Source organism: Platichthys flesus, chromosome 6 (genome assembly GCF_949316205.1).
Source record: "Platichthys flesus chromosome 6, fPlaFle2.1, whole genome shotgun sequence".
Taxonomy (NCBI): Eukaryota; Metazoa; Chordata; class Actinopteri; order Pleuronectiformes; family Pleuronectidae; genus Platichthys; species Platichthys flesus.
Window position 1 is genome coordinate 13,528,218 of NC_084950.1, and position 15,501 is coordinate 13,543,718.

The 15,501-nt window shown below is 44.2% G+C and overlaps 1 protein-coding gene across 2 annotated transcripts in view; it reads left to right on the top strand.

The window, feature by feature from the left end:
* The window catches only part of roraa (RAR-related orphan receptor A, paralog a), a 178,442-nt gene that overhangs the window by 151,551 nt on the left and 11,390 nt on the right, over positions 1–15,501 (top strand). For both annotated transcript variants that reach the window (XM_062390123.1, XM_062390124.1), the window contains one exon: positions 14,827–14,912. In XM_062390123.1, the coding sequence (XP_062246107.1) occupies positions 14,827–14,912 (86 nt within the window). The remainder of the gene's footprint in view (positions 1–14,826; positions 14,913–15,501) is intronic.

A 15,501-nucleotide genomic window follows, 5' to 3' on the forward strand; every position in this document is an offset into this window, starting at 1 on the left:
TTTTCAGCAAGTTTTTTGAGCAAGAACAGCATTGTACTGCATCAGCCTATTTGCAAAAATTCTGTTTTGATAAGCATGCATCTTTGGAAGAAAAAAAAAAGATGATCCCCTTTTATTCCCAAGCACATTTACTTATTGATTCTTCCAAGCACACTTCATGATTCTGTTAATGTATTCCTCAAATTGAGCAAGGTCTTATATGAGCGCCAATCAAGTGAATACATTTAAATCTATTATTTCGCCATATCACAGACGATCATTTTTTCCTAAAGCCTTCAGTTCTTTTCTTCATTTTTTTCATTGCCGTAGAGCTGATTTTATTGTCCCTCATGCTGTAGCAGTGCTTTAAGCTGTAATACAACACCTTGCAGGGAGATTTAAAGGCAATAACAACCACAGATTACAGTTTAACGCTGAGGTCAGGAACTGTTCCATAACAGGTCACTTGAGCTCTGGTCTGCTCATGTAAGCATGGGGCTGAGAGCGGCCATGCCATGAGCACAGCTTGTGTATCTTGAGTTACCTTATAGCTGGAGTCAGACGTGGTCGATCTGAAGTGTCGCTGCCCACTGAGAGCTCGCTAGGCTTTTTGTCAGAGCACAAAAGGCAGGCAGGGAAGCAGGGCGGGCGGCTGCCTCAGCTGGCCTGGTCAAAGGGAACAGAGCTCAGTCCCAGCATGCTCCCTCTCCGATCTCTTACATAACGTGCTGTTAAGCAGGAGTTAGCAAACATTAGAGGTCAGCTGGTTATTGGGAGAGTGGAAATATAGTCATTCACTGGAGCACTGTTTACAGTAGGAAAAATGAGATTGCCGTGGGAGGTAAACAATGGTCTTCCTCCTTCCATTTTGTTATGAGAAGAAAAAATAAACAGTGTTTTGGGTGCACTGCTGATTTGTTATTTAGTTCATATTCCATATACAATGCGGAAAAAGCTCAAGATAGAGGGCGTGTTGAATTTAAAGCCTGACATGACTTGTTCTATTCTTTCCATATCCACATCCACTCCTTTGTTACGTTCTTCGGATCACTCCGTGCCTTCCTGTTACATTATCGTGTTACTGCAGCCTAACCAGTGCTGCCCGTTATAAACATCCCTTTACACTGAAGGTGCCGTCTTTTACATCTACGGTTTGAGGGAGAGAGGCCGAGAAATCAATTAGTGTGTATCTAAATTACATCAGCCAAACCAGTGAAACCAGCATGCGGGCCTCTGCCAGCTCATTGATTAAGAACATTTTCCATTGGCTTTTTGTAAGTGGCCCTTTGCATTAGTTCAACAATGCTGCTTTTCTCGTGTTAGTTGTAAGAAGGGCCATTTGTAGAATACAGTTACATTTTTCTCTCTTCAGGGAGAAATACCCTAATGAAATAAAAGCTGCTGAGATTAGACATCAGAATTTAAACTCACCTTCCTAAAATGGGGATTGCAAAAGCAAGAATAGCTGTAGAGGATAGCACATTTGCACATTATGGCTCTGCACTGTACATCAGTCAGAAGACTCATGAAGAGACATCACATTGTCCAATTAATACCCACGAAAACAACCTTCACTTAAATGCAATTCCTGAGATGTTCTCAAGGCATCGCAATTATTGACAACGCTTGTGAAAAACCAAATTTAGCTTGCCGTTGGAAGTCTCCATCTTAATTCAGTCAACTCTTTTTAAACCCCCCTTTGGTTTTGATAAAAGAAGCAGCAATGTCAATCAAGATAACTAATGAGAATGTGCATTTTGTAATTCAGTCAAAGAGAATGGTAAATTGAAAAGAGTTTGCAACCTTTTAACACACTCACACACACCAGCGCTGACAGTCAAGCTCTATTATCTGACAGCTGGAGAGGTTAAAAATAACTGTGCTCCCAGCAAATTAGACGTATCATTTGGCTTCTAAGTGAGAGATGAATCTTTGTGTGGATGCTCCTGCCATGCCGTGACACAGGGGCAATATATCAGGCTGTGTTTGCCTGTCTCTCTCATAAACTCCAAATGGAATTGTAAACAGATGAAGCAATTTTACACCAAATGTATTCTCTCTGAGTCGCCCCGATGCTACTGTGAGAAGCCCAGCTACTGTACACATATACATTACTGCCCCGTGCACTTTCAAGCCAAAGTACATAAATCCTAATTTGGCTGCCTTCAGTGTTATTGCTCTCGCTCAAAGCCAATCCTAGAAGTGTTTTATATATTTTTTTTGTATTTTTTTTTATCTGACGATAAATCTGATGTTATTGCACATATGTCGGGCAGGACTTTTGCCTGTTATTTCTCTACTCTACACAAAGTTCAGGCCTGCGCACACAAATACACATGGCTGAGGAATATGAATCTCGATTCTCCTTGTCACAGTCAAGTTTTCCACGTCATTCAATAGCACCTTGCCCACTTATGCATGCATTTTATGTCAGGTGTCGGAAGGTGGGGTGTCAGTTCCCATTTAAGATGGTAAGAGAGGTGTAGCTGTGGGATCCCTGTTACAATAAGGTGAGTAAAGAGATTTCCATGGGAGGCTTAGGTGACAGTGGAGGTGTAGCATTTCCTCTAAATACCTAACAACATCATTGTTAATTCATAGCTATTTAATCACTTACCAGAGTAAGTGCAGGAAGGATGATCTTTGTGTCATCTTGTCTCACAAGGTAATCTCTTGTATTTCCCTGCTTAAGACGCATGCTCTAAATTTGTCACTGACTGTGTGTAGCCGCGTTCAACCCTGAGTTTTAAGATGAGTTTTCTGTCTGCATAGTTACTGAGCTCAGTGTGGCCCCCGACTCTGTCTGCGTGGCATGATTTATCTCATCCAGCTTAACTGACAGGTATTGATGTGATACAAGGATAAATGCAGTAGATTGATGGAATTAAAGCCCACCCTATTGTTCCCATGCTGTGCATCACTGACACATGCAAGACTCATGTCTCTCATTAAAGAAAATAAATGCTTCAGGCATCCTCTCTGCAAAAGCATCAAGTTTGTGCATTTGTGTGCTTGCCCACGTGCCTGTGTGATTGTGTGTCTCTGTGTGTGTGTGTGTGTGTGAGTGTGTGTGTGTGTGTGTGTGTGTGTGTGTGTGTGGGAAGCTCTTTCAGTTGTTTTCCCTCTCTGTAATCTCTCCCTCCTTGCACAATGGATTTAGTCTGGCCTTGAATGGAAGATAGTATAAATTAAAGCTGACTCTAAACACCCGAACATTCGCCCTGTTGACAGAACCTTGGACATATGATTATATTAAACAAAGGGGAAAAACCATTGATTCTTTAATTAACTTTCAATTAATTCTCGTGAAAAGGACAGGATGTCAACTACAAGCATAGCCGTGCTCCTTTGTCAAGGAGCTGTTGTGTTACGCCCGTGGGCAATCCCCCTTGCATCTTACGTGATGCATCTAAGCCACTCAAGAAATCTAATCTTAACTACACACAAAAAAAAGTGAGCCAGGGAAGCTTTCTCCACTTTCCGTGCGTGGCAGGCACTTGGCTGTGTATCCAAATTTTAGGGAGCTAGTGTTAACTCTATATTTGGATTCCACTGGAGTGGATTAAGGATTCTTTACTGCAAACCCACAGGATTCTCAGAGACATAAAAGAGAAGACTGTTTGCATCCATGCTATACAAATAATTGCAGGTTTCAAATCGAGTGTAATTTCAAGCACCAAGCTATAATGGAGAGAGTGGGCTTTGATGTACAAATCCACAATTCATGGGGGATTAGCACCCCAAAGGTTAGCAGTTGCTAATTACAGGAGATTGGTTATACATATCTAACAAGGCAAGAAGACAGCCTTAATAAATGTGAGGTTTCATCAGGAACAAGGATAAGCAGCTGTGATGAGTGGACGTGTATTTGAATCATCATGGATTGATGCTCTGTAATGCCCCTCTTCACACAGCGGAAGGCAAGAAGCACAGTCTCTTCCGGTGTCTTTACAAACAGCCTACCTTGTGCGATATGGGATTTTCAAGATGCATTTGTGAACGCAGACTTGTGCAATCATATAAATTAACCTCTCAGATATTCTTCCTGTGTCTCTTACTGCAGCAATTTCTCTTTTACTGTATTTTGCTTGCAGCGTTCAGTGCCGCATTACCATAATCCTTGGTTCCCTTCCACAAACCACCACTGGCTAAATGAATCTGTTATTTTTGCCTGGAGCCGAAAAGATGCAACAAAATGCAATGCATTAAAGGGAGTGAAACTTGTGATAAGCCTCCCATTTTCTCAATAATAGCCTGTCTACAACAGAGTTTTTACCCACAGTTAGAAGTATCAGTCCGCTTGACCTTTAATAATATGAATGGTAATAATCCAGTTAATAAAAAGGATTTAACTGGTGTGATCAAACCCTAAACCTTTCCATGAATAAAAAACATTCCACACAGTCATTTAGCCGAGCGGTGGCTCGCCGGCGCTGTGTATTGTTGGTTTCCTGACCGTAGCGGACCTGGCCAGAGTGGCCTTGTGTTTTCAAATGGACCTAAATTAAACATGTCCGAGCCGCGCCAGGCACTTGCTCTGCCACGGGAAACACTTTTTCATCTCCTAATGAATGTGCCTGAGGGGGTCCCACAGGGTGCTCCACTTCACCCCTCATTAGGCGCTATGCTGTGTCTGCCTTCATGTTGAGGAGCAACCTCCTGGAGAGGGGCCTCCCACTTCATCTGAACGTCCCACGCTCCCCTGCCCTGGACCAATGGACTGCACTGCTCTCTCCCTCTCCTTTCTCCTTCTCACTCTCTACCTCTCTCTATCTCCGGCACTCATCACAATCTAGCTCGTCTTAGACCGGGGATAACAGGGATGAGAAGATGGCCCATGCTCCTAATGTCATTTTAATGGCCCTTCTTGGTCTGTTGTTGTGATTTATTGCCATACACACTTTTAATGTACTCCTTTGTCTGCCTAACTGTCTTTTTCATAAGTCAGAGATGTGATCATCTAGAAGGGTCACAAACTAATCAGACTTCATTATGGCCCTAGACAGGTATGTTATGTTGAGCACTGATGGCAGATATTCTGTGTAGTGTCCTGCTCATGCTAAAAATTCCCTCCTAGTGTGGCCCACTGTCATGTGGAAAATATTGACAGTTTCCTCTCATTGATGAAGCAGTCAAGCACAAACAATTTGTGGCTGTTGTGAGGCAGCAGGAAGGAAGGGATGGATATTCTGTCTGTCAGCTGACTCCGGGAGCTTTTGCGTTGCAGCAGAACAGGTTGAAGAGCCGATTGTTATTCCGGGGCTTTTGGGATGTGTTTATGCAATCATTAATCTTGGCACTTGTTTATTTGCCTGGGATTAGAACACCACCGTGCATTCACCGGCAGTCAGGGAAGTTGGTTCACCAAAAGGTAGCAACGAGCGCTCAGGCCTACCTCTGTAAGCACAGCGTGCAAGGAGGGAAGCATGCTTTGCGCATGGCTGCTTAATCCTGCCATGTTAAACAAAAGCAGGCCAGTGTTTGTAGGACTATGAAAACAGCAGTGCAGGGGGAATGTGCCTCACACGCTGTAAGCTGTCTGTGAACTCTGTATGGCAGTAGACGCTCCTTGTGCACCCCTGTCATCTAGGAATGTCTTTCATACGGTCTGCTACAACTGGAGGAGGAGGATGTCAACAGTAGCATTGCTCAGCAACTTATCCAAAGTGTAGGCAGAGATTATTCCTGTAATCAATAGACCAATCAGGAAGCTAAATAAATGGCCTGGTTTTAAACTATAATACAAGAGGGTTAGATATCCTACAAGGTTTGTCACTGGACTGCAACAAGCATCTGTAGTAGAACTGTATAATGTGTATTAACATTCATTGCGTCATTGTACTTACCATGGTCCAAAAACAATTCCTACTTCAATGGGTAGGTGCATGTCAGGGTACAGGATAGGGCTCGGCTTAGGGTAAACATCTTTGTGTAGGCTAGGGCGTAGCTTAGATACAGAAGCAAGAATTTGGCATAAAGCATAACATCTGGGAAGTGATTTAAATCCATTAATTTAAACCTGACTGTAGCTTAATTGCTCGCTAGATTTTAAGGTAACTCTGATATTCTAACTGTAACCCAACCGACATTCAAACAGTATCGCTCTTCATTACAGTCTATATTTTTTACCTATATTAAATATAATGGGGTTCAAATACCCAAAAAAGTTCTAGCTGAAGAAGGGATGAATAAGAGCCACAAACTATTAGGGAAAAAATTGTTTCCTCTCATCGCACTTCATCACTGATATATCCAAACTTTTTTTTCCGTCCATCCACTGGAGTTCGAGGTGTGATACTGCCAGGAAAAAAAAAGAAACTATTTTTTTTTTTTAACTGCTTTACACATTTCATCTTAAGCAAATATTTCACATGGTCACGATCATAATCAGCTTATTCATTTTGCACATTTAGCGCCATTGAGGATAAATGGAGCATGATGGAGGTGTTCTCAGTCACTTATTAAGACACTAATAGCCAAGGGCACTGTATATGGATTAGATAATGGCTCTGTCTCATTTTAATTTGCTCTCTGCACCTGGAGGAGAGAGCCGGAAAAAAAATCTTTGACGGCCAACTAGCAGCTTTGTGTGTGTGCGTGTGCGAGTGCGCGTGTGCGTGTGCGTGTGCGTGTGTGTGTGTGTGTGTGGTCCTACGCATAAAAATTTGCTCTCTTGTAAAGGAAGCGAAATATAGTCCCATTAAAAAACAGAAAGAGTGAGACCAGTGAAGCAGATTCTTAGAAAAAACTCTTCTACTGGGGCCCCATGACACCAGTGATCTGTGGAAAGGTTGGGTGCCTCTAGTTTCAGCTCTATCAAGCTCTGGATCTTTGAGCAGCGGGATTCAGTATCCCAGCTAATGTAACAAGGCTCATTTGTCTCAATCACACATCCCTGGAAGTATCGGCTGGCCATTGATGTCATTCATCTTCCCTGTCCTTGCCTGCTCTTTTTCAGCTGATGAATACCAAAGACCTTCAAGCAGAATGGCCGAGGTGCTGTAAAAAGTGCGCATCAGCCTAGCCATAAAAGAAAATAAAAACAGTTGAGTAACAGAGGTGCAGTCTTTGTTGAGGCTTGGAGACAAAAAACTTCCATTGCAGGAAGAGTGGCACATGTTTAGGTAGTGTGCAGGGTTTTTCCATTATTTCTCTGGACTCCTATCTGCCATGTTGTAATTTGTCCAACCATAATGAACAGAAACTTGATGTTTTTTCTCTGTTTCTGAATAGTAAAGCTGTCTGCAGCACCATTTGCCACGTGTTTGCTCACACTATGGTCGCTTACGTTTTTACCATCCATGCAGTCACACCTTCTAGTGTCAGCTGTAGATGTGCTTACCCACAAGTTGCATGCAGTGCAGTTCTTCCTCACATGCAGAGCTTGCCACTCTTTTGTCTGTGTACCTGTCACTTACCGCCATAAATTGACTTCTGAATTCGTCTCTTCTTGAAGTCTGTGGGAAACACTTCTGTGCACTCAGACTCCTTCACTTTCTTCACATTTTTTCATGTAACCACTGAAATGGTTTGAATGAATTTTTCCCCACACTACTTTTCACTCATCAGTATCATATTATGACAAACTGAAATAACACTTTAGTATACCTGCCACACTAACTAACTCCACTCCTATCATCACTTTTTTTAAAGGATAGTTGTTCATTTGCCGTCATTTTTTAGAGTGTGGAACGTCCTTTTTTGTACAGACATTCCTGACACAATGTGTTTTTCTCCTCCTCTCCAAATTTAATTTCCAATGTTTTGGAACAGAACTCTTCACTTAATTTATTAACACATGTCCTTGCACAGAGCTGTCCTCAGCTGATGTCAACGCCAGTGGAAATAGTGACTTGCGTCATAACTGGAGGCTTATGCTGCAGCTTCCCTCTTCGATGGAGCAAATCAAGATCATGATTACTATCTGGCCCGTGCAGCCAGTCTGCGTTGTCTGGAAACATGTTTTCCTAAGGAGACCACAGAGGGACAATTACTGTCAGCTGAACTATTCAGCCTGCTCTCCATGTGTGTTCTGGCTGCGTGCCTCTGACCCACTGACCCTTAGCAGCACCATGAGATGGGACCTCCAGTCTTCCTCCAATTTCCCCCTCTCTCCCACACCCTCCCCAATATCCACCAGAAGTGAGGCACCCAAAAATGCACTTTGAAAATGTCTGAGATGCTTACATAAAATGCTCCTATTCTCTGTCACCCCTCCGGCAAAAAGACAATGCAGGAAGTTGTATGGATGTAAGTTTTGATTTCTTTGTGTGAAACAGTAGAAAGATCTTTTTCAAAAACCCACAGCTGAATTCTGGATGTCTTACAGAAATGCATACTAATACAGCAATTACAGGAGGAAGCAAGTTGTACAGTGTGGCAGTAGCAAATTCCCTGGTGCAATAGAACAAGGCTCTTTGTTGTTATGTAAAGGTTTCTGCGTGTAATTGCAGTGGATGTTTTGAAGGATTCATTATTTATATATTCTTGTTTTTCTAAAGGAGCCTACTAGGCTGCTGTCCCTGCAGGGAGATGGGAGGCAGAGAGGTGCTTGACTAAGACACTGCACCGCAATCAGGGCCTTAACCACTGCCTGCTTAGTGCCAGTGGTCAGACCAAAGGTTCCGGACATTCACCTGAACCTCAACGAAATCTTAAAATTCAAACTGGAGCTCCTTCACCAGTCAATCAGGTGGTCCTGTGTGATTTCAGCTTCAGTGATTTTGAGTTTTGGTGCATCCCTCTGCCTTGCTGCACATTGCATGCGTAAAGCTAAACCGTTCGCAAGTAACTCAGACTCACAATGTGAAAACTTCCACTTCCATTTCAAAAATAAATTTTAATAGAGTATATTTCATATGTCATCTCACGCAGGGCCCAAACCAAATGATCTAAATAGTTAGACAATGGATGTAAATATTTGCTACACATTTTTATTCCACTCTCCTGGCTTTCTATGACTAACTAGAAGCTGGTGGAATGCATACGTGAGTGCTGTCTCCAGATTGTATTTTGCCATCAGAGTAAACAGTATGAGCCTTTCTCCCTCCTGGCACATGTGCATGCCTGCGCGCACATGCTTACACACACACACAGAAGGGGCGTGCCCTCCGGTCCCCAGCACAACTTCACTTGTCACTGCAGTCACAGACGAGGAGGGGATAGGTGGGGGAAGATGGATAGAGGGAGGTAAGGAGTGGGGAGAGATTTGAGCTCAGGTGGGGCAGACAGGGGAGGGGAGACGAGCACCGCACACATGCTACCCTTCATGGTGCTCGTCTGCTCGGTAAACCGGGGCTTTTGTTGTTTCCCCCAGAGTGCAGGCGCGCAGACTCCCAGCCAGGAAGCTCGTCAATCTTTGCCAAGACAACACATAAATTAGTGCCCAAATTACTGTTACGCCGGTGGAGAAAGGGACGTGGAGAGAGATGTCTTGTGCTGTGGTTTGGGAGTACATCTTTCCCTCTCCTGCTCCCCCTCATAGAGGGTGTCAGAATGCACTTCAATAAAACAGTCAAGAAAATACAGGGAGAGACATGAAGAGAGAAGCACTGCTGTGTTGTACAGGCATCTTGAGTTGGGCAGTGTTGAAATATTAATAGGCCTCACACACAAACAAACACAGAGATGCACGCATGAGTTCATCCAAAAAGCAGCCCAGGGCGATGGTCCAGACCTGAGCTTAGCGAAGTCACTGCACCGCTATGAAGAAATAATAGGAAAGGCTTAAAGAGCCCATCTTTTGAAACAGAAATATCTCGTCAAATATAGCTAGTCTCTAGTGAAGGGGGATCACAGCTTAGGCAGCTAAATGATTGGAGGGGAATTAGCTACACGCAGCATAGAGACATCAAAATGTGTCAATTATGTCTTTCCTTGCTCTAATCCCTCTGGTCAGAGTATTTTTTTGATGACTTCAGCGTGTTTATAGACTGAATGGAAGCTGTTTAAAGTGATGATATAGAGTTTTGGTGTGCAGGTGAATTTCTGTACAAACGCTGCATGCTTTTTTTGTGCTACAAACCAGCCAATGCTATTAGAGCATCTCTCTGGTAATATGCCAACTGCCTCCGATCCCTAAATAAATAACACATTTATACTATTCAGCTTGTGTTCCGTGCCACGACTGTCCTTTGCCGCTGACATTCAAATAACCTTTCTTCTGCTGCATAAATGGAAATTTAAAAAAAGTATTGTGTCGTGCGACTTCACATGATGGCAGAGCCCTGGCAGATGAAAAGAGGCAGAATTCTGATTCCAGCTCTTGTTAGGCTGTCGTCTCTCTACAGCTCGATCCAACTGTCATGGGGATCTGTTTAGAGAAGACTCAACCGACAGCTGATTTCCGACGCCAAATGAGAGGTTCATGTAGCAAAAAATAAATAGCTGCGCATAATGCTGGAGGATCATTCCTTGGTACACGTTTCCCAGCCACGGTTTGTCTGTTGACCATGTGTAAAAGCTCTGTTTTTAAGAAAATCTGCTGCTGCGTATAGCAGACATGTGGTTCTTACAAGCTTTTATATGTTTTTTGTTCCAAAATATTGCAGAAGGAGAATGTATTTACACTGTTTGTCTGATGAAGGGAGAAATTTGTAATCGGCTGTTGCTGTGCCCTGTCCAGTTCCTTACGTAATCTCTGACATGAGCCCACTTGCTTGCGTCACTCTGTCATTGACAGCTGTCAACACGACGCAACCGACACACACACACACTACCATGCACAGAGAAGCACACATGTTTTTCTTCCTACCATTTCACATGTGTTCTTTTCAGAATGACGTGCATTGTACATCTACCGTGAATCAGAAGGCAATCAGAAAATGATTTAATGGTCCAATCGCGTAATGGGTTAGGCTCTCAGCATTATGATGCTGGCCTGGGCATGGGTCTGTAATGTAAGGGATAATCATAATCCTCCAGCGTTATGTCAGTAGTCCAAGGGTTCAGTGGGAACAGCCAGGAGATTTTGACCAATGATTTTCCATGTTTGCACAAGCCTGTATGATTTTCACCTCTATTTCATTTTGTCTATGTCACCAGCATGATAAAGCTTACATTTTAGAAACATGAAATTACAGAAAAACTAAATCAAACGTTTGTTTAATGCGCAAACAACAGGTCCTTTTCAGTGTTTACTAATTATTTAATTGACACTGCATAGTAGTATCATCATGTCCAAATATTACAAACATTTTTCACTTTATTTCTCAGCTTCACAGTGTTATCATGTCATATGAATGATCCTTTATATCTTCGAATGAGGCAATACTACGTGTGTAGTGCATAGAAAAAAGTGCTCCGTCTGACAGTGTCTTGTGTGTTGGATGCTTATAATAAAATAAAGTGAGACAAGGCCCCAGTAAGCTGTTAGCGTGCATTTGGCAAATTGTTCTCAATGTTCACATTTGTCTGTCAGTTTCCAGGTCTTTGATAATGTGTAGTATCCAGCAGTGTGGGTTGATCTCAGGTCTGTGGAGAAGACGGTGAAGGACACTGGGCGATCATGCAGAGGCCACTCTGCCCTATTGTACATGTGCTCTGAGTGGCACGTCATCCCCTCAAAGGGCCTGAGAGTGTGGTGAATCAGTGTCCTTGAACTGCTCAGCCACAGACAGACAAAGAGCAAGCTTTAACATTCGGCTTGACTGTCTTTTCTTTATGCTCTTCTCCATTGTCCAAAACATCCACGCCAGGCTGCAGCTCCGCGTACAGGATATCAACGTTTAGCGGCTGTCCAGCTCTTACACTTATTCACACGGTGTGATTGTGCCATGATCTGATTCACGCATAATCTTGGCGTCTTAGCAGGTGACTTTGAAGTGGCCTGCATGCAGAGGCCATCTCGCAGTGCTGTGAGGAGCAGCAGGCTGCTGGGATGGGCTTTAGCATGTCTCCCCATCTAACTGTGCCTGGCTTTGATGTAGTAAACCGAGCAGGCAGGGCTGGCTGGCAGGGAGGCAGGCAGGCAGACAAGGAGACGAGGAGGCAGGCGGCCACGGTGAATGGGATCAGTGGCACTGTGCTGGTCAAGCTCAAGCAAGCCAACAGCTGCCTGTTTCACACCAAGGGACAGTTAACACTGCAGCTCATGTCAATAGATATTGACTGCCAGATTGGGAGTGCTCATAAGCAAAGCGTTTGACGGGGAATTCAGTTTAAATCATCCTCAGTGTCTCATGTGTAGCTACAGGGACCAGTCACTCAAGAGGACAACTTTTGACTTGATGGTGTAGGTGACTTAATGGTGTATTTGATCTCCATTGTGTCGCTGCTTTGTATTTATTCTCCTGGCCCCCCTCTTACTCTTTTTCAAAGCAGCTTATTCCAGGGCAGAAATAACTATATGTTCACGCTGAGGTCTTTTCTTTTACAAGATACTACATACTGAGCCTGCCTCAGTCGGCCCAGAGACAAACCATTTTTACTGTTGAGTGCACTGAGCAACCAGGGGCTTGTGCAGCGGTGGAGTGAGAGGGTGTTAGCTGGTGAGGCTCTGTGCACTCAGGGCCTTCTTGCTGCAGATAGGGCTTTGTGAGGCATGCTTGTGTGTGTGCATGCCCTTCCCGGCCTGGCACCCCCACGTCTCTACTCCCACTGCTTTCACCTGATGTGGCACAGCCTCTGTCAGGCCTGAGCAAACGCCTAGCCAGCTTCGCTTCTTCAGGAAAGATGAAGGCATCTCACAGCTATGCTGTGGGGGTGGGGGAAGCTAGCAGCAGCCTAAGCCTGGAGCTATCAGAGGCTGGAGCTCTGAGCCAAAAGCCTGTGGGTTGAATAGGGTGGGTGGAAGCCTGGCTTAACTTGGCAAGACAACCATAGCCACAGCCCTGCACTGCCACCCAATGGCTGGGGCCTTACACTACAACCTTTAGTTCAACAAAACCACAGCTAGTCATAATTACAACACGCTTCAGTTGTTGTGAGTGCATGTCAGAACAAATTATGTAAGTAATGAGGCTGAAAATGCTAAAGGAGTCGAAACACACTGCACTGCTAATGCTCATGCAGGGAGAACACAAAAACAAACAATAGAGTGCACTCATACAACGATAGACCTAACCGAAATAACAAGCAACTGTGCGCAGTAAGGAAAAGATTAATTATAAATTAACCCTCTCAGTTAGGTTGTCCGATCCCGCCTCCTGCCTGGATTTCACTCTAATCCGGGCCGACGAGGTGCAGTGCCCTCTATTGTATGTGAGAATCACAAATCACAGGAGGTGTTGTCTGCACGAGAATTAATTGTGCATGTTCCACCACTCCCTTTTGTTCATTTTACTAAAATGTAGGCTAATTCCATGTAAACATGGCCGGTCTTGTTGACTCCAGCAGTGCGAGGAGAACAGACACAGATTCCTGAATGAATAGAGTGTGGCTCCGGGGTTAGTGGATTAGAGGCTCTGTGTTAAGGGCCTCTCCGGGGCATGCCTCAGGGACAAGGACATTATCCACATGACACACTACAGGCTCTGAGGCAGCTGATTAAAATGGGCAAGGATCTCTGGATTGAACCCCAGCAAAAGTACTTTTGATGTTATCACACTGTATTAAATAGGGTGGTTGTTAAGGTATATGAGGGATATTTGAAGCTCCTAGTCTTGGTTAGAGACACAAGGCTTCATAGGCCCGGCTGGAGGGGAGAGGCTGATGTAACATCCTGACATAGTGAATGTACCAGCACTTTTTAATGATTCAAATTTTATTTTATTGCATCTTATTAAGGCAAAAATCTTAATATTCTCCCTTAATTGGTATAGACCTGTGTTGCAATAGCTTTTTTGGCTCTGATTGGTTGGCTCCGTGGCTGGTTGGAGCAAAACCATTACGTTGTGAGAAAATATCCTGCAGTGATCTTTCCTCGATTTAGATCAGATAGCAGTGCTCGTCTGGCGCTGCAGTGCGCTGTTGGGATGGCGGGACCGAGATGTTGGAGATGTGGAGGAGGACTGTGAGATAGGGATCTCTGGAGGGAGAGAGAGGGGAAGATAGAGGGGGAGGTGGAGGTGGAGAGGGATGTAGCATCAGTGGCTGCAGTGATAAAGCTGAGAGCGTTGGGACAAGCTGGGAGTTCTGTGCCTCTGAAGTCTGTGTGTTCTGCCTGTTCTGCTGTGTTGCCCTGTGGTCTTCTCCTGAAGAGAAGGCCAAGGATGGATGAGGCCTGTCCTCTCTGTGTTTTGTCCTCTATGGCGGCTGAATCACAAGCCTGTCAACAGCGTAACGCCACAGCTCAACCCCCACTGAAACCTTTTTCTATAGCGTATACAGACACACACACACACACACTCTCTCTCTCTCTGTCTCTCTCATACAGTGACTGCCATCGCTCCATCCAGCACAGTGGGCATGTTATGAGTCTTTGTGGCCACAGTGGATTTACGCCTGAGGTTTTTATGGTTTTGAAGTTTAAGAGGCTTCATGAAGTCAAGTTTTCCAAGGGGGAATACAGCTCCTCATGTGGCTAACAGAGCCTTTGTCATTGCAAGGCTAGTATTAGTACTTCTGTGATATATTAGGGTTCTTGGTCAGTTGGGTTTTTCCGTCCAAGTTGTGTTTGGGATGCAAATTGACACCACGTTTACATTGGCTGCTTGTGAGGCTTAAGATGGCCTCCCTCCCTTCACACATGCACACACACACGCACGCACAAACATCTCTGCAACTCGTAAATATTCAGATAAGGCTCTGTGGAAGTGAGGATTCAAAAGCCACCGGATGACATGTTTTTAGAAGCACAGTGCTCTTTTATGTAGCAACATGGATCCATGGTGCGGGTGTTGTACAGTGACTTGTGACAGCAAGATGGTGAATTTATTTATTTTTTTCGTTCCCTTTTCTTCTCTGCAGCTCAAATCGAAATAATTCCCTGCAAGATCTGTGGAGACAAATCATCAGGCATCCATTACGGTGTGATAACATGTGAAGGCTGTAAGGTAAGCATCATGAGACTGAACCTGTTTGTGCTATGGGAAGAAGTGTGTTTGTGTGTGTGTGTGTGTGTGTGTGTGTGTGTGTGTGTGTGTGTGTTTGTCTGTGTCTGTGCATGTGCATGCGTTGGGACAGGAGAGCTGAGGACGAGAGCACGGGAGAAAATTGAAGTTGTAAAGAAAGTTGCTTGCTCGGAAAAAGATTTGAAAAATGCTGCTGAAGTTTTCCCGAACGTTTGGAGAGGGGACGTCGAAGTGTAAACACCAAGAATATGATCATTAAAGTGGTCAAGCACCGTGGAGGACATCACAGAAAACCACAATTATTAGTACAAAGTCATTCCCCTGCCTTGCTCTGTCTCTCCCTGCAGGGACATGTCTTTTCACTGTGTTTTCTGCCTCCACTGCAGCCTGCTCTTCTTGAAATTAAATGATCAAAAGGAGAGTGCTTTGAATTATAGCACATTGTTGGCTGTTTGCTACAGTGTGTTGCCTCAATTGAAGCCGCCTTTTGTACTGTTACAAATGCACCAGCCAGTCATAGAGAGGGGAATTTTGTGCTTAGAGTGTATTCTTGTCCCTGCGCTTGTCACCA